General features: G+C 36.5%; 2 protein-coding genes across 2 annotated transcripts; both read right to left on the reverse strand.

Annotated features, from left to right (window-relative positions):
* Positions 1 to 682: 682 nt before the first annotated feature.
* LOC117779763 (sodium bicarbonate cotransporter 3-like) lies at positions 683 to 1,480 on the reverse strand. The gene is made up of 2 exons (XM_034616068.1): positions 1,211 to 1,480; positions 683 to 770 (listed from the first exon to the last, which is right to left on the reverse strand). Exons 1-2 carry the CDS (start codon positions 1,441 to 1,443, stop codon positions 683 to 685), a joined length of 321 nt encoding a protein of 106 aa, XP_034471959.1. The 5' UTR covers positions 1,444 to 1,480.
* Positions 1,481 to 3,453: 1,973 nt separating this feature from the next.
* LOC117781952 (sodium bicarbonate cotransporter 3-like) lies at positions 3,454 to 20,275 on the reverse strand. The gene is made up of 3 exons (XM_034618844.1): positions 20,172 to 20,275; positions 6,870 to 6,973; positions 3,454 to 4,042 (listed from the first exon to the last, which is right to left on the reverse strand). The coding sequence occupies exons 1-3, from the start codon at positions 20,258 to 20,260 to the stop codon at positions 3,567 to 3,569; spliced, it is 669 nt and encodes a 222-aa protein (XP_034474735.1). The 5' UTR covers positions 20,261 to 20,275; the 3' UTR covers positions 3,454 to 3,566.
* Positions 20,276 to 20,706: the final 431 nt, after the last annotated feature.

Here is a 20,706-nt window from a genome sequence, read left to right on the forward strand (position 1 = left end):
AAATTCTCCCGGTGAAGCGTGTGATGTAACAGACTAATGCACTGGCATCGATCGCGGTCAGAACGACACAAATGACGGCGACCCACATGCCGATCCAGAACCGGAAAGTCATATAGTCCCATCCTTGAGATATTGAGAACTCATAGACAATTGACTCAAAGACCAGCACTGACCGGTGGAACCCAAAATTGTCAACGGCTGACCGGAAAAGAAGCCATAACCCATTCCGCAAACAAAACCCAGAGACTAACGATTCCATTGCTGCCATATTCTTGCCTGTCGCCTCAGACAACAGACCTCCAAAGGTAATAATAGAGACAAACAAGCGAAATAGAAAGATCCATGAGGCAACACACTGCATCGAAAGTGCATCACGATAATCGCTCAAATACCAAGGAGCTTTCCGTTTAAAATCATTAATTAGACCGCCAAAAGTCGTCCTGTTCTCGATAATCCTGACTCCTCCCGCAATCGCTGCTCCTCTTCCTCCTCATCGATCTCCTCCTTGGGCAGCTCTGGAGGTCGCTTGCGTATTTCTTGTGATGGAATTGCAGCTGGTGGTTCAATGCGTATGGTTGGATCCCATCTGCCCGGTGGTAATACTGTCACTGCGTCCAAAACTCATCAACGCCGGCGAGCAAATGATCCGCTTTCTGCCTGATACGCGACCTCATGGAAAATCTCATCCGACATTAGTGTGTAGCCATGGCTCGTCCAATCTCATGGAAATTACTCTGGCTACCCGTGGACCCAGTAGTATAAAGATGAATCTGTAAAAAAAGAAAAACTTATGTGTTTAGATTGCAGTTTTCGTGGAACTTTTATATGTAATTCCTTGCAGTCCAATCTAAAAGTTTCTTTTTTTTTTTCAATAAAATTCCTAATCGTAGTATAGCTATATTACATTTCAATGTATTCAATTTATCATCAGTATTGGGACGATTTATCAAAAATTAGGTAAAGCAATTCTTTTCGTTTTTCAACATATCCTGTATATACTTCATTAGATTAATTTGTTTTTTCTTTTTAAAAAGTTAAGTCTTAAAAATCTACATAGTGAACTGCAAGGATATTTAATATTCTTAAATATTTTAAAGTTTTCTTGAGTACATGGAAGATTGGTTGCCCATTGTGTATGTCCTTGACATTTCAAATGTTGACTCTCGTAACAAAAACTGTTTCGAATAACAGCTAAAAGTTGTGGACTCACCTGGTGGGCACTGGCACCTCGGTCAAGTCTCCCATGACCGCTGCCTGGCTGAGACGAATGAAACAGGAGAGTTGTCGCTCCAGGAAGTCCACCTCGCCCACTAGAATGTTGCTAGCTTCGGCACCAGGGGGTATTTTTCGCATGAAGTGCGTATTTCCCTTATGTTGTTGTTCGGCCAACTCGGTGCCGCTGGTTTGCCTGGCCATAGATTGACTGCTGGGACTCTTAACCATATCCTCTGTGATCACAGGCAGATTTTGTGCAGGCCGCAGTTTTTGAATGTGATTTTTCTCTACATTAGTCGAATTCGGTATTCACATGGTTAGTGTTTCGGGTTGGTTTCGGTTTTTGGTTGCAGACGTGCGGGTTGTTGGTGTTGTGTGGTATTTATTGATATTGGCATTACAGCAATAGCAACGACAACAACAACAAAAAAATATATATTTCAAAAGAAAAGTACAAAAGAAGTGCAAAAAGTTTAGTTTTAAATTAAATTTCAGGTCGAAATTAGAAATGAAAGTTTATCATGCAGAGATTTAGATTATTGAATTCTGTGACTGATAAGCGTACATATATGTGTGTGCGTATGTGTTGGTGTGGGTGGTAAAGCTGCAAGAGTATCGATAGTAAATACATTTTTTTTTGTATCTTATTACTACATTGTATATGTATGTAATTTAGATTAACATAATTTAAAGTGAAACATTTGGTAATACATTTGTAAGAAAAACTTAATAAGATTGCCGATACTATCAATTGTTTTGCACCTCTTTAATGTATTTTGGGAATATTTCCTTTGAAATTCTGAAAACCTTGGCCTTACTCGAATAGGTCCAAATTTTTTTTTTTTAATCAATTCGCATGCAAATTTTCTTTTTTTCATCTATTGACTTTTTGTTTTTTACGACTACCAAACGGAAAAAACTATGTGCCGCTTTGAATTGCAGCTAATTTTGTAAGAAACAATAAATAAATCACGCAAACGAACGGTAACGAACTATAACGATAACTTTTTTAAATTGGTTTTTACCAAGCGTTCTGTTGCTGGGTTTTCCGGGAACCGTTAGAAAACGTCCCATTCATTCCCAGGGCATTGAACTGCCATTGGTATTGCCAGAAGGTCCAGGCTCGCTGGCGGTAAGCGATAGCGGCGTTGTAGCCATTAAAGCGTTGCCAGACTGTTCTTCAACTGTAAATTGTTTTTGTATTATAGTTGATAAACAAAAAAAAATGAAACGAAAAGGGAAAGGATATCTAAGAATCTCGCGTCAATTCTGTTGCATCTGATGTACAAGTATATATTTAATCTGAAATCTGATAATACTCTAAATCTTGTGTGAATAGACAGCACAATTTGGCGATCTTACATAGTTCAGAGACAGGTAATAAAATTTTTAGATAGTATTAAAAAGGGTTGGAGAAAATTTTAGAAAAAGTCAGGAGTGTTTAAAATAAACTAGAAGTTGTACTTTAAAGAGTTAAAAAATAGAGAGAGAGAAAGAGTGAGAGAGAGAGGCAGTCAAACTAGAGTTACTTAACGTTCTTAAGAGCGTGCTATGGTAGGATACACTTTACGCAAAAGAAGTAAAGTTTTGAATAGTTCTAGTAAGACGATTACTTGGCATTTGATGCGATGATTGTCCTTGATGCGAGGGCGAGGCGCCCGCATGGAACCAGGTGGTAACGCCAATAGCGCCCATGTCGGCTTTTGATTTTGACAAACGAGCGATTTGAAAGTAAGAGGCAAAGATCAAGAGCAAGAGCGAACGTTGGTTAGAATTCCCGTTAGAAAACGCTTTTGAAAAGACGTTGCACAATACTGGTTTGTGACATACTTAACTAGATTAGCGAGTGAATAATTTGATGATAGTTTGAGAGCAATATGATTTGCTGATGAAATGCATGAATCGAACTGGCATAGATACGAGTACGATCTTAGAAGAAGAGTCTTTTTATTGTATAACGGGGCAGTAGTTTGGTATCTGCTTTCAATATAATTTATGTATTTATTTGCTAGGTTGTGGGTGCTCTCTATACAGCTTGTGTGGTTCTAGAGCATTGGTGGTGCGTGGAAGTGACAGCGACAGCGGCAGCGAATGTGAATCTATACCTGTGGGAACAGCGAGATAACAACCACGCTGATCCTTACTGGACACATAGATCGGCGTCACGGTTGTACGGCATTCGTCCAAATTAGGCAATGACTGTCCGGTTGCGTCTAAGCAACCCAATCAAGTTTGATATTTTTTAGTAGACAATATGAAGGTTTAGTAACGAATGGACACACTTAACTCATGATGATGATGCGCGACAAACGAACGAGATGAGCTTAGAATAATCTGTTCAATTCAAACTACTACTCACTTCTAGATGACGATTGCTTACGCATATCCGCCAGAGATCGTATTATGGGCAGTCGAGACTTTTTTGCATACTCATGCTGATGACGATGGCGACGAAGTAACGCATCCTTTACCTTATCCTTGACACCGGCGGGCAGTGTGCCACCGCTTACCATATGATCGCAGACCAAATCGGCGACCACCTCCAGATTATTCGCCTCCATATCGAGCATAACGGTGCCATTGGCCAACAGACCACGAAGCTCGAATAGTGAGTGCAACGAGAGTGTTGCTACATGGCTTGACCATCGATTGCCGCCTTCCTCGACATCCTCTTCGAACTTGATCCAACGTGCTGTTTCCTTCCATTCAATTTCATCGCCTTCCTTTACCAACATGCCCATCTCTGAGAACAGAGGGTGCGACACATGCGAGCCATCGTCCACATCCTCGCCCAGTATAAACTGAACGCGTTGGGCGGGCGGCGTTGCTAAGAGAGGTCAGAAAAGATAACAGGATAAGTTCAATAAACATTTGGCCTCATACTTTCGACCTATTCACGTGGGCATTGCTTTGGACCATATGGTCACTTAGTTGCTATATAGTTTAGTTAACTTCTTCTTGCGTGTTGTGAAATGAAAATGAAAACGGCAAAAGACTTGCCCTGTCGATATGACCCTACTTGTCGATTAATGAGCAGTGTCGTTTTTTTTTTGTCAGTTTTAAAACTTTCTTGGTTTAACGATGACACAAAATTGTTCTTGCATATCAAAAAATAATAGTTATTTTACAAATATATAAGATTGAAATTTGTGATTATTCATTTAGTTCTAGCTCAGAAGTTATTCTAGTTTTTTGCTATAATTGTTAAATTAATTGGTAATAGAAATTCTGTGTGCTGTTTACATTTTTAATATGAATTTAGTTAGAAATCAAATTTCGATAATAATAATAAGATATTAATCCTATTCTTATAATTTTTTCTATCACTAACTTTTCTTTCATTTATCTGACTTTCTTTTAGAAAGAATTCAACGTTAAGCAATATTTTAGATATTATATTATTATATTGGAATAATTTTGTGCAAACAAAAGGTCACGCCTTTTAAATATTTAAAAATATTGAATAGAGTATTTATTTGTTCATCTGTTGCGTTTCCAACGAAAGTATCTCGCTATCTATCTATCTATCTATCTATCTATCTATCTATCTATCTATCTATCTATCTATCTATCTATCTATCTATCTATCTATCTATCTATCCTTTGAAGAATTTCTTATACAATTTCTCTCAGTTCCAGTGATGGAACAAACAGCTTTGATTTAACCAATGACTGTAATTTCTACATCCTGTAATTTGCTATCATTCTGATGTTGTGACATTGATTGCTGTCCCTGACCTTCTCCAGTTCGCAATTATATAAATCCTAAATACATATTGGGTTGCTTGTGGCGACACCCACCTGGACGCTCTACTTCCTGTTGCTTGTCGCCGATGCTATCTCTGGCCGATCCAGTGACATTGCCACCAACAACAGTTCCTGCAACCGATGAAGTTGCACTGTGATGATGCTTGCGGCGTCGCGTCGAATGGCGACGTCCTCCGGCACGTGGACGCCCACATAAACGGTGTGCGCACGGTGTCCTGCATGCGGATATAAATTGAGCAGGTGTCATAATCGATTACAGCAATAAAAACCACAACAACAACAACATCAACAATTTAAAATTATAACGAAAAGAAAACCAACAAATTAAATTCATGCATAATTCCATTTGCAATGGGAAATGTATTATTCGAATTAAAAGTGCAAATGTCGGTCAGCTTGGTTTTCATTGCCAATCAAAAGCGACTGTTGATAAGAACTGACTATAAGTTGATAATGTATGCCGACAGTTTTTGGTTTGTTCAGCCTTCAATCAAGGCAAGTCACTTGTTACGCATACGCCACGTTGACTCATCGCCGGACGTTTCTGACTGACTGACTGCCGGTGCTTTGTATGCCTAATTACAATTTAATATGCTCACATGCAGTGTATAAATATATGAAAACACTAATTTCTGGCTCAATGCTAAGTGAAACTCGTAATTCCCTAGTCCTATGACAATTTTCATTTTTGACTTTATAATACTCAAAGTCTGTCCGTTGACTAATTGTAATATCATCTGATCTCAGTACTAGCAGCTGTATCTCAACTTGATCACCATTTAAATTAATTATGAGTAACAATTTGTTTTAATGCCCCCACACATCTCGTGTTCTCAGTTTTTCCTGGACGCGTGCATAACATATATATGGCTATAGATATACGAGCGTGTTCCATATGTATATATGACACAAGGTCTGGTGGGCGTTTTACTGACTGCTGTTAATGCATTTAATTCGTCTGCGGATACGGCGGAGCTAGCTAAGAGGAAACGTTGGGCAAGGCAATCTGATATATGGTTACGGATAAGTGTGGAGCAGTTTTAGCTGGTATTATGTGGAATTAATGTGAAGAAAACAATGAAGGTGCTATGTTTTGCATAAAACTTAAATTTAAGGTGGATTAATAAATTAGTATAAATAATAATAACTAATCAATAAAAATGGAAAAGTATAATAAAAGTATTGATTTTTATAATTAAACTATTTATTAGTCTAACAAATTCCGAAATAATATTACTATAACCCAATATCTAGTTTATTTTGGTAATTTTTGCATAAAACTCGAACCTTTGAAGCCCACTTCATAATAGGAAATATGTGTTTATACAAATTTATTGAGTGCTTTCATAATTTTCGTTAGTTTGAATGGCGTAAAACTTTCAATGTTTATTGAATCATTTATGCTCATCAGGTTTTCTATCAGGTATTTACTACCCAGTTAACACAATAATAATAAATATATTACTATTTTTTACTTAGCAGCGGAATACAAATTCAATACATACAAAATAAATAATAAAAATATTATTTATGCTATATTTAGAAAGCTTAATTTAGTGCAGAACGAGTAAAAACATTTATATTTTACAAAAATAAAGAATTTTACACTTTAGTAAGTTTCATTAACTTGACGTTGTCTTTTCTTTATATAATTGTTCGGCTTAACTGATCTTTTTGTCATTTTGCACGAACATTAGTAAATTGTATTTGTGAGTGAGCTTGCAACTTGGTTGGTTTTGTAATTACAATCTCTAGGTGCGCGCGTGTCTAGAATCGTTTTAAGTTTTACTTTGCATAAAGAATTAGACTTGGAGTCAAGTTAATCGCATATCAATGTATTGCGTTTACGCCGTGTTGTGTACTTCAGTTACATTTTATTAACTTACCCTCGAAATCGTTTTCTGTAAACTGTTGAGTAAAATCCTCACCGCCTGTTCGCGGATCCTTTGGCGCCTCATCGTCCCCACTTGAGGAGTTCATATTCCAGGGTCTGTAAAAGCCAAATGAAATTGAGCAGACAATTAGCAATGAATGGGTTTATCAGCCTGAATCAACTGAATGATTGAATTAACAAAGTTAATTATTGAATAAATCACTTGTATTTTGTATTAATTGCTTTAAAAAGTAAATCCGCACCCAGAAAAAATTAAAAATAACAAAAAACCAGAATACATCATCAACAGAAACAAAAACCGGTACTGTATATGCAATTTGGTAGTTTAAACACATCATTAAAATCGCCATATAACTGACCGTTGACTCAAAAGATAATATCGAACAGAACAAACAACTTTACAAAATTACAAACAACAGTTGACACCGTCATCGAGTTGGTCGAAAATGCTTTGCGTGATGACATTAGATCACAGCCAGAAGTCACAGTCACATTTACAGTCTGTCACAAATTTCCAAACAAGGCAACTCGCCATGTCTCACATTTTACGTGTATACTACAAAAAATTTTATTCGAATTTCGCTTGCCCTGTGTCACTGTCATTTCAAAATATACGTTTGTTTTGTCTCCATTTCACACGCGATTAAAAAATATTTTTGTTCTCATTTGGGTCTAGTTATTCGATGGATTGTGTTTGTTATTTTAATACCCTCGAATTATACAGAAAATGGCATTTCCATTACAGATTCACTGATCTGACCCGGTCAGTATGTCAGTCAATTTGTGATCATTGTAATTATGATTATAAAGATTAATCCACCGATTGAACATCTGCCTATATTTCTGCACTTGTACTATTAATTTTATATCGATCGGAGAATAAACGCAAAAGATATTTTGTCTACAGGGTGTATTTTAGTTGGAAACATTAAACATTTGTTTTGTCAGGCATAAATGTAATCGAATATGTATTTTTATTATATACTCTCGCTAGTTGAGCAGTAAAATTAAGTAAAGATATCTGTAACATATTGTAGAGGATACATACAAATCTTAAAAACTTAAATTATGTAACTCCAGGCTCAATGGAATTTATTGCTGTTGTAAGGACGCATTAAATCTTTATTTAATAAACATTAATACGTTAGGATTTAAAACCTCATTGCAAGAGTATTAAATCTTCTTCATTTCTTGATTATCATTGCATTTATTTGAACATCTTGGGTTTTTTTTTTTTTTTTAGTCTTATCGTTTAAGTTGACAAATTTGTTTTGCCTTAAATTTAGTTGTTTAAGTTATTTGCAAATAAATTAATAACGAAATTGGTTCCAATAATATGTATTATATATTTATTTTGTTTGTGATTTAATGTCAGCGCCTTTGACTTTATTACGAATTCAGTTAAACATTTTCAAAAGTGTTATGCAAACACATAAAACTAAGGTAAGTTTGTCTCGAAGTTGTCTGACTCTGAGTTATTTAGATAAAATTTATGCCAAAATATCTGATCTTATCTTTATGTATAATTTGCAGGTCTTATAGCACATACGTTTTCAGAACTCTATTAATCTATTTTTTGAGCACGAAGTAATCACATCAAGAACAAATGTGAGCCCTGTAAGTGTTTTTTATAAATCAGCTTAACATCTTGTGAGTAAACGACAGCACTGCCAACAATCTAGAATGCTTATCTATATGCTGTATATATATTTAAGTATATATAATAAGCTTCTCCAGCTGATAGACAAACCCTCCAGACTGTCTGCCAAGTGCCGGTATAAACTGGGTCGAGCCCAGTCCTACAGAATGTTAATATTAAACCACTTTCCACTGTCCAAGTGCACAATCTTTTCAAGATCAAGTGATTCACATATTGCTGGATTATAAAATACAAAAACAAACGGAGTGACAGTTTACAATACAAGTGCTTGGATAAACTTAATAGCCCTCGTTAAACAAAAGTTATATCTTTAAGTATGTAGAACTGATGAGTGAGACTTGCAACACTCTTTGTCCTTGATTATTGTTTATCGTCTTAATGATAAACCTGTCAATTACACGATGACACTTTATAACGTCTAAAACAAACACTTGAGCTTGACTTTTAAAAATATGTTAGCCTTCAAGGCAACCACATTAATACACTCGACTCAACGGAATTTTAACCTTTTTTTCACACTCTACTTACAATTCCTCTTCATTTTTGTGGGCCATAATTTTTGGCTCCAATCGCAAGTCTTAACCGAAAACCACCTGAACCGATCGCGTATTGTTTGTTCAAATTGCGCGTTCGATTTGTTTATCACTATAAAAAGCGAACTATGCGATAGGTTGAAAGCGTGTGCTAACAACAACACAGTAAATTTTATGTAAGCTCTGTTCTATCGACTCGATGCAAGCACGGACGATTGCAGACTAACTGCTAACTGGCCGATCTTCAAAGCGAGGCAGCGTTGGCGCTTACCCCGCTGCTGCCGTCGGCAGCGCTGCGATTAGCGCCGGCAGCGACGTCGAGCATGTACAGTGGATCAATACATGAGCGAAAATAATAAAATTCTCCAAGTATAATAAAAAAAAAAATATTATAAGCACAAAAAATAAATATGTTCAAATATTAAATATTAATATTAAATTATTTATAGTTTTTAAAGTTGTTGTTTCTTTTAATGAAGATCATTTTATTTTAGCGACCTTTCAGCTACTCTAAACAAGCAATTACAAAATTTCAAATTTAAATACAAGTTATAGATTATATATAATAAATGTGCAAATACAGTTTTTAAATTCGAACAATAAGTGAACAGTTTAGAATATCAATAATAATAAGATGATCATATATTTATAATAAAATATTTTTATTTAGCGATATTAATTTTAGGTCCACTTTAACTAGCAATTACTTAATTACACATTTAGTTTAATGATCATTGTATTGGTGACACAGTGCGACAGACAGCCTGAAGAAGAGCGCATACATATGTATAAGGGGAAAAGTTCCATATAACAATATCAATAGACTGGTAATCAAGTGTGTTTTTAAAACGTTGATTATCTTTGTTGACTTTATCGATATTCTCCGTTTGTATTCTTATCGCCCTTGTTCGCTCAGACATCGCCTCGATTGGCATCTTATCAGTTAGTTTTCTTTACAGGCTGTTTACTTAACTTGCAATTAAGTAGTATTTTTTCTTTCTTTTTTTTTATTACAATATTCGTTGTGCTGCTGCTTTGTTTTGTGTAGTATTGTTTTGTTGTGATTGCATTCATTGATATTGGGAGAACTGGTTACAACTGCTCCACACCAAAAATTGTTTGAGAGAAACTTATAAAATTAGTTGGCAGTTGGCTGAGCCCAATGTTGACGATTTTCTTTAGCCAATGTGAAATATTAAGTTTGTGTTTTTTTGAATTTAAATATAGCGTCTTAATATAAGTGTTGTATTCACCTAAAACAACTAAGTTAATGTATGTATTCATTTCAGTTTTTATGGGATGTCAAAAGACTCGACTGTTTGTAGTCAAATTAATATGTATGTATTTAAATTTTACTATCAATATTTGCATAAATACTAGAAAAACAAATAATTAATTAAGGGATTGTATAAAATGGATTTTGTTTATGTTTTTTTTTTCATTTGTTTTGAACATTTTATTTTATTTTTTTTACTATAAACATACAAATTTCGGAGACAATCCAAAGCAATCTTTTAACGGGGCAGTATTCCAAGCGATTTTAAAACAGATTAAGATATTGATGTACTGTTTAGTAATAACTAAATTAAAATATTCAACTAGGTTTATGTTTTTATTAAGTTAGCATTCGTTTGTTTCTTAAAAACTGTTAAAAAACATTGTTAAGATAGGCCTGTACTTGATTTTTAAGTAACCATTGATTTATTATTATTTTTATTTTTTTCTTAATAATGCATCTTTATTTAGAAGTATTAATAGGTTGCATTATTGGCATACATTTCTTTCTTAACAAAATTTTGGTAATCTTGATACATTTACATGTTTTCTTTGTTTTGTGCGACGATTCAAACAAATGGCACATCTGGCGACCGCACTGAACTGGTATCTACTAACTAACAATTTTGTTTATCACGCAAAAAGATGAAGAAATAATCGAGCACACATCGTTGTCGGTGTTTTTTAAAATCGGGCGCGACACTTTCCGGCCATCCATAATACCAGCTACGGAATGCTAACAATTTGTCACACACAAAAGTGTGGATATATTATGATATTTAAAATTAAAATATGTGTAGATGTATGTATGTATGTATTCTCGTATTAATGAGAAGTACTGCTCTGAATCGGAAAACAGCTGTGTGGTTTGGCTAAATCAAAAGAATACTGAAACAAAACAGAAAGCCGAAGAACAAGAAATATAATGAAAAACAAGTGTGAAAGGCTATAGTCGAGCTCCCGACCATAGGATTCCCGTTACTCATTTCAATATGTATAAAAGTACTTTAAAGAAATTACTTGTATAACTTTAAAAACAATTAATCGCCATAACTGCCGTTCTACTTGTCCGATTAACTACCATAAAAACGGTATTATCTTAAAAACTATGGGTGTGTTGGTTTTTCGCGATTTGTGGGGGCGGAAGGGGCGTTGCTTAAATTTGAAAAAAACTTGATCCGCGTGGGGTATATAGAAATCTGTTTGACAAATTTGGTTACTCTATCTCTTATAGTCTCTGAGATCTAGGCGCTCATACGGACGGACAGACAGACAGACGAACGGACGGACAGACACACAAGGCTATATCGACTCGGCTGTTGATGCTGATCAAGAATATATATACTTTATAGGGTCGGAGATGACTCCTTCTCCCTGTTACTTACATTCCAGCGAACACAATATACCCTTTGAATTATTTTTTAAGTAACAGGAATAATAATAGTTTTGTATGTGCTAGTATTTATTTAAATTTAATTTGCAACAACTTGTTGCCTGTGTTAGATGCGTATTGACGCCGATTGCGACGCCAGCTGCGGCGCAGACTTTAAGGCAGCATTTTACCGGCTTAAACTAGAAAGCGTCAATCGCATCGAGTTTTGCAGCCTCACAAATAATTAGTAACACCTCAGCACAGACTTAAATAAACTGACTAACTGATTGATTGACAAACTGATATTGCTACTGAGACAGTCAGTAAGTCAACCTGATAGAATATTGTTTTTACTAACGTCTGTTAAGCACGTGGTTCATTATAACTCTCAGATCCGATTCAAAGCCGAATTGGAATTAAAAATAATTTGATTATTTGCCAAAATTATTTATCGATTTCCGTTTAAAATTTGTCATTGCTTGGGTCACATCAGGTCCTCAGCAACAGTTTGCTGATTTATTGTTAATAAATTCATTTTCTTCGAATTATCAATAATTAACACTACACTAATTGAAGCATAATATATTGACGAAATGATGTTTATTTTTTCACACGTGTGCGGCTTCTAAACTGATCGATAGTTGATACATGACTTAACTATAAAACTTTGTTTTAAGTCTAAACAAAGCCCTGCCTACATTTTTTATCCAGTATTTCAAGTAGATAATGTACACAGTCATATAAAAATACATTAGTCATATAAAAACTATAGATCTTAGCCGCATTGACGTCAAATCGCCGAATACTTGATTACAAACAAGATACACAAGCGTCACTTCATTAAGTTCCAGTAAAATGAACTGTTTTATAAACAAGATTCAGTTCTATTTGACAAGCATTTCGAAATCATTTGTTATTTTCTGTTTCGACACTTATCTAAGGCTCTTGAGTATGTATACTTGGTAACTAAATTGTTTAATAAACGTGACAAGCTCCGCAATACAGATGTCTATCGATATGGTTTGGAACGTCATTGGTCTACCCACTTGTGAGAACCATTCGATAAGGTTTCAATTTTAGCTTATCATTTGATTTTATTTTGTTAACTCATATACATATATGGCTCTGCTTAAGCCTGATAGGTTTATGATTTTGACAAAATTCACAAATTCGGAAACGATTTTCTTAAGAGTTCTAATGTGTTTTTAACTGGTACTAATGAAGATATGGCCAAATAACCAGTTTTGTGTCGGATCAAACAGGCTCAAAAACGTTTTGTGTGTTTAACTTAACGGCTTTTGGCATGAAATTTGTTTATATTTATTGAAATATGTATTATTTGGTGGCAACCATTATATCTTGAAACCTGGTCACACTTAAGTTTACCTCTTCTGCATTGTTCTTATTCTTTTATGTATACACTTGAACTCTCTCTCTCGCGATCGTCGCTTTGAATAAGACGCACACGCGTATAATAAATGTAAGCCTAAAAACCATTGCTTGTTTTACTTTACACAAGCTTCCTGAAATCTAACAGGTTATGGGCCCAGGGCCTTGTGTGTGAAAAGTAATATTAATTTAAAATAACAATCATGAATGGACACGGGCAATATGCCATCGATAAGTTGGATGGTGAAAACTATGCGGTGTGGTCGGTGCAAATGAAAAGCGTCTTGGTGCAGAACGATTTGTGGTCAGTGGTATGCGGCAGACTCATTAAAAACGAAGGTGACACTGAGAAGCAGAAAGCTGAGTTTGATAAACGTGACGAAAAGGCATTAGCAAGTATATTGCTGGGTGTAAAGGCGTCACAAATCAACTTTATAAAAAACAGTGTAACAGCAAAAGCAGCTTGGGAGAAGCTCGCAGCTGTGTACCAACCGCGTGGACCTGCAAGAAAAATATCGTTGTTCAAAAGATTACTTCGCTTAAGCTTATCTGAAGAATCGGGAGTGAAAGAATACGTGAATCAGTTTTCGGATTTGGTCGATAAGCTGAAAGAAATTGACATGGAAATTTCTGAAGACATTCTCTCAATTTTGTTGCTGTCGGGGCTCAGCAAATCGTTTGAAGGTTTTGTTGTAGCCATAGAAACTAGGGAAGAGTTGCCGTCCTTGTCTGATCTGAAGATCAAAATTATTGAGGAAGGAGAGAGACAAAAAGTGAGCAACGATGCAACGGGCAACAGTGTACAGCAAGTTTTTTGTGTCGCGCACGAAGAACACGGGCAAAAAGAATTCGCAAGAAAAGAAAAATTCAAAAAAGTGTTATAGATGTGGCCGCGAAGGTCATTTTATTGCGCAGTGTAAAGAGAAGGAAAAGAATGAAGAAGGCAAGGATAAAAGTGCTGAAAAGAAACAATCGTTTGCTATTCTCGCGAATGTGCCGAAAATGACAATATGACAAAATCAATGTGGTGTCTAGACAGTGGTGCCACTGCTCACATGTGTTGTGTAAGGTCATGGTTTGTGGATTTTAAAGAGCACAAAGAGAAAATATTGCTGGAGAGAACTTCATATTTGCCGACGGTATTGGCACAGTGTGCTTTAATTCGGGAAATTATTGCATTGAACTAAAGAATGTGTTGTATGTTAAAGAGCTGCAAGCTAACTTTGTGTCAATATCAAAAGCTGTTGAAAAAGGTTTCAAAGTGATATTTGACAAAGAATGTGCTGTAATAAAGAACGGCCAAGATAATAAAATACTGCAGGCAAAGAAACGTAGTGATCTGTTTATTGTTGACGCGAGCATGAACCGTTGTATGTTCTCAAACGCACAGAGCGGTGATTTGTGGAAGTGGCATTATCGTTTTGGCCACTTAAACATGGCAAGTTTAAGAAAAATGGCAAATGAAAATATCGTGTATGGGCTAAAATCGATCAATAAAAGTATTGACTTGAAAGGCGATATTTGTGAAACTTGTGCGAAAAGTAAACTGAGTGTTAAGCCATTCCCAAAAGCCGCGGAGAATCGTGAGAATGAAGTATTGAGTTTAATACATACAGACATTTGTGGACCAATGAATAAACAATCAGCTGGAGGAGCGCGTTACTTCGCTACATTTATTGATGACTATTCGCGATATACATTTGTGTATTTTTTAAAACACGGGACCAAATATTGAATGCGTTCAAAGATTTTGTTGTGTTCGCGGAGAGGCAATGCGGAAAAAAGATAAAAGCAGTTCGAAGCGACAATGGCCGCGAATATGTGAGTCGCGATTTTGAGAATTTTATGTCAGAGAACGGTATAAAAAGACAACTGACAGTACCTTACACCCCGCAACAAAACGGCGTTGCTGAACGTGCAAACCGCACACTGGTAGAAATGGCCAGAAGTATGCTCGTGCACTCTGGAACTAACGAATCACTTTGGTGAGGCAGTACGCACGGCAGCGTACTTACGGAATCGGTCAGAGACAAAGGCATTAAACTGCAAAACGCCGTATGAAGTTTGGACTGGCAAAAACCAATTGTGTCACATTTACGCATTTTGGCTCTAAGGCAATTGCTCTAAATAAAGCGCACAAAATGAAATTTAGAGCAAAGGTACCGAGTACGTTATGATTGGTTATTCGATGACAGCAAAGGCATATCGACTATACTGTCCAGAGTCAAAGAAAGTGATCGAAAGCAGAGATGTCGTTTTTCTGGAGAATGATTATGGTGGCTGCGCAAGCGACGTAAAGGATATGTTCCTAATTGATGAAAGTGAGTCAGTTCGTCCGCAGCAGACAGTCGATGAGGGTCACGAGGACGTCGAAGAAGAGGATGTTCAGCAAGAGTCAGAAGCTGAGGTCAACGAAGAAGATTGCATCACTGAAGGTACCGATACCGAGCACTATGAGAGTGCTGTGAGCGATGAAGCAGAGCCATCTACACCAAGTGAAGCTCGTGGTCGAGGACGCCCAAAGATGATTAAAACCGGCAAGCCTGGTCGACCCCGTAAGAAATTCAACATGCTGAACTTGTTGAAGGCAGAGGACGTCGTAATCCCAGCAACTATAAATGATGTTAACAAGTCCAAGATGAAACAGGAGTGGTCAGCCTCAATCCAGAAGGAGATCGACGCACTTGAAGCCAATAAAACATGGGAGCTTGTTGACTTGCCAGAGGGCAAGAAACCTATAGGCTGCAAATGGGTATTTGGCATAAAGGTTGACAAAGGCGGTTATGTGGAGCGCTTCAAATCCAGATTGGTGGCTAAGGGGTGCGCACAACTTTATGGTGTCGACTATTTTGAAACATTTTCCAGTTGTGAGATACTCGTCCGTAAGAATGATCATGGCACTGGCTGTGAAGAATAAATTGTTTCTGCATCAAATGGACGTGTCATCTGCTTACCTAAATAGTGAGCTCTCGGAGGATGTATATATGAAGCAGCCAGATGGATTCGTGAGTGACGAATACCCAAATAAAGTTTTGAAGCTGAAGAAATCTCTATATGGGCTAAAGCAGAGCGGTAGAGAGTGGAACGTTAAACTTGATTCAGTCCTGACAAAACTGGGATTTGTTCCATGTGTCAGCGAGCCCTGTGTTTATACGCGCAATGGGCAAGGTAACTTTAATATAATTGCTATATATGTCGACGATTTTTTAATTGCTAGCTCAACCAAAGAAGACCTACTGGACATCAAGGCGTCAATTGCAAACGAATTTGACGTAGTCGATGGAGGCCAGCTCAATCATTTCTTGGGCATAGAAGTTGATCGTGAAGGCGAGACGGGCAACATAAGCATTGGTCACAAACAGTACGTCGAGCAGATGCTACATGCTTGGGGCATGTCAACGTGTAAGCCTGTAGCTACACCTCTGGAGGCCGATCATCAAGTCAAGTGTGATGACCCTAATTGCGAGACTGTCAATGAAAAGAGTTACCAGTCATTAATAGGCTCTTTGATGTATTTGGCAATAACCACTAGGCCAGATATACTACACTCTGTTGGTAAGCTGGCGCAGCGAAACGCCAATCCACACAAGGAGCATGAAGTTGCAGCAAAGCGCGTGCTGCGATACTTGAAAGGCACAGCTGATCTGAAGATTCACTACCAGGATAATGGAAAGCCGCTGCACTGTTACGTCGACGCAGACTGGGCAAACGATTCTACAGACCGGAAATCGTACAGTGGTTACGTGTTTCTTGAAGCAGGCGGAGCTATTTCGTGGGAGTCCAAAAAACAAAGTCTGGTGGCCTTAAGCAGCACAGAAGCTGAGTATATTGCCTTATCTACTGCAGCGAAGGAAGCAACATACCTGAAGAAATTGTTACATGAAATGGGTTTTGATAAAATTAAGACAGTCATATTATACTGCGATAATCAAAGTGCACAATGTATAGCTAAGAATCCAACTTTGCATAATCGCAGCAAACACATTGATATAAAGTATCATCACGTAAGAGAACTTTATTCTAAAAATGAAATTGATATTCAATATATTTGTACTAATGATATGACTTCCGATGTATTAACTAAGAACTTGCAGAAAATCAAACATGTTAAATGTATAACAGAAATGAATTGTTTTTAGTACGTAATGAAGTATATAATTGTTGAGAAGGAGTATTGAAATATGTATTATTTGGTGGCAACCATTATATCTTGAAACCTGGTCACACTTAAGTTTACCTCTTCTGCATTGTTCTTATTCTTTTATGTATACACTTGAACTCTCTCTCTCGCGATCGTCGCTTTGAATAAGACGCACACGCGTATAATAAATGTAAGCCTAAAAACCATTGCTTGTTTTACTTTACACAAGCTTCCTGAAATCTAACAATATTGAAGTAACAACAAATTGTATTAGCACTATTTTATTATAGCTCAGAATTTTGATAAAATGAATTTCATTGTTCAATTAACCTTCAAATGGTGAAGCGTCTAGATATTAAAGGAACGACTAGATACAGCGCGAAAGAAAAAAAGCCTAGAATAAAAAATTATTGACAAACTATAAATTTAATGTGATCGAGTATATAATGTAATAAATAAATACGATGTCAGTTTAATGGATAAGGGCCGGTTTTTCAATGTCTCCTTAAGTTTAATAAAATAGATAAATTCAAATTTGACATTGCCCTAATTGGCCCTAATTATTATAGTATTAACAAAGTTGAATTATCTGTAGAACAGCTAATTAAATGAAAGATGTACTCGTATTGGAACATACAATTTAAACAATTTAAACAATTTAAATATTTTTTTAATGCACAACGAATGTAGAGGACAATTTATGATCATAGTGACATTCCGAACATTTTTGTTATTTTTTTATATAGTCTAATCATTAGACTCTAATGATATACATACAGAAAGTAAAAAAAAAACTTTTCAAAAAATTCCCAAAGCCGTATCGGTGCAAAGGTTTCGATTTTCTGTTCTTCAAAAAGAGTTTCGGTTCTGGTTAATTTGTCATTTTATTCCCACACTTCTCAGTTCAGGATGAGCTAAGTCATTTGACGCTGGGAAGGCCATGTGATAACTTATTGTAAACTGGATAAGCTCAGGGCCAGGAGTTGATGGCTTGTCTTTCTTATTGCCACTGTTATTGGGTAAACAAGCGACCCTTGCCTTGGAAGGCGTTAAAAGATCCATATTAAGTCGTGTTAAAATGTTCTATTTGCTCGCTGATGTCATTTCTTGGCATTTGCTTCCAGTTTTATTGTCTTTGATGGACGCCATAAAAAGTGCTAAATTTGAGGCGTCAGCTGCAAGGACAACCAAAGTCCTACATATGACAGTCAAGGACAATAAGACAGAAAGCAAAACTATTAAATTATACGAAATGAAAGGGACTGACTGAAATGAAATGGTTTTCATTCTCATGGTTACATTTCTCATGCTTATCGCAGGCAAACAACAAATTTCACGCATTAGTGGAAAAACAATTTGCACTTGATGAGTGTTTTTACTTAAGTTATTTACAATTTACAGAGCGACAATTAAATCGTAAATAATGCTAAATAATTTTATATTGCTAAAGCTGCACAAGTGCAAATAGATCAGTCAATAAAATGGGCAATGGACCGCATGGGGGCATCTAGAAGTTACTTAGCGGAAATGACATACATAAGACGCACTTAGGGCGTGGGAAGTAAGAGAGAAGGAGAAAGAGGGAAAGAAAAAGAGAGCTCAGCCAGGCAAATGGGATCAATGTCCCCGCTTGGATGTCGCATAGGAGAATGAGGCAAGCAAAACAGAAATGACAACTAGTGTAACTAGGGATTACAGAGCGGAAGAGTGGCAGAGAACAGACAGAGAGACACAGAGAGAGCGAGTAAGAGAGAGAGAGAGAGAGCAGACACCTTGCAGAAACTTGCTGCAACTCAGAGTTGTTCCACGTTTATTGTTCGCTTATCGAATGCTTCCTGCCACTGCGCTTATCATGCACATCAACAAAGGATTGGCCCATAGACAGCGCCAAACAATAACCATCTGCAGTTGTTGCAACAATAGAATACACACCCCCAACACACACCCACCAATCACATGTGACTGTTCTTTAAATAAATCGGAAAGAAGGCTATAGTTTTCGAAAGCTCAGCAAAGGCGACAGGTTCCACTTTTCTGCCAGAAGTTCATGTATTTCTTTTTTTATTTTTTTAGTAGCTGACAGCTGCCACTTGACGTTTATTGCGATATGGTTAAAGCCTTTGGGCCTATCAATTGATATTCGCTTTCAATTAGACGCCATCAAGTTTAATTTATGGCCTAATCACATTTTAATGACAATATCGTGCCAGCTCATCAAATGCTTCTAAATCATAATTTGTTGACCTAATGATTATACGTAGACTTATTACGAGTATACACGTATACTGGGGTAGGTCTGCGTGTCGCGGAAGTTCCTATTGTCACTTAATTGGGCGCACTACATCTATAAGTTATACGCCTTAATTTGCGTTCGAGCAATATGGAAAAGCTATTGTGCTTAAATTTCTTGGATCTGCCTACAGTGTGAGATTTTGTTGCTAATTTGAATACCCTATTGTGTGCGAGTCTGGGGCACCTAAAAATAACAGTTATTATTATAAGTAACAATTTTCAAAATAAAAGCAGCGTTATGCCAAACATAGTATATCGAACACGTCGCAGCTTTCCATAGTATTTTGTTTGAAACTCAAAACAATAACATTGATGAACACTATTAAATAAATCATGCCCAGATCTTTAATCAGATAGTTTAATTCGTAAATCAACAACAGCTGTTTTTCCAAGCTGTTTCTGTTTTTGAGTTTTTTGTTATGAAATATATCGAAGGTTGGACAAACGTTGACGCAACAATCATTTTTACAATCTTTTTAAATTCCAATCAAAGATAAAATCCAGTGCTGGCGTTAAATAAAGAAATTTCATGAACCATATTTATAAATGCTTGTATCATTGAACCATAAAGCCTTCGTTTTTATTTTCTTAGAATATAAATATTGTTCATACGCACTGTTGGCTTCCATTACCTGCTGCTATCCGTTGTTATCACTTTTGGCAACCTGCCATTGACATGAATATGTTTGAGTTGTGCCTGTGATTGGGCTTGTTTCGGCATTCTGTTAACCACTGCACCACCGCTTGTCCTCTTCGTTGACCACAAAATAAGCAAATTAACAAATTTCCAATTGCCGTTGTTTGTTTGAAGACAAAGACTCAACGGGTTATTGACTCGACTTGCAGCGACGTCAACGTTGACTGCGTTGTTGCAGACAGACACAAAGAGCTGAACTATAACAAATTTTCAAAACGAGTTGGCCAAATTCAATGAATGCAACGAAGGATGTGTTTGGCATAAACAGGAAGCCACATTTATTAGCTAAATATTCTAACACTTTCCGATATGCATAGTTAACAAATAGTTTTCGATTTTGGAATCACTTAAAGCACTTTTCCGGTAAACGGTAACGGTAACGGTAACTGCATCCCTATCCGCATTGCATTGAGTCGCGCGCCAGACTAATTCGGCCGGGCTAAAAGTGGAGAAGTTTATACCTCTTTAGA

This window comes from Drosophila innubila (assembly GCF_004354385.1).
Source record: "Drosophila innubila isolate TH190305 chromosome 2L unlocalized genomic scaffold, UK_Dinn_1.0 4_B_2L, whole genome shotgun sequence".
Lineage (NCBI taxonomy): Eukaryota > Metazoa > Arthropoda > Insecta > Diptera > Drosophilidae > Drosophila > Drosophila innubila.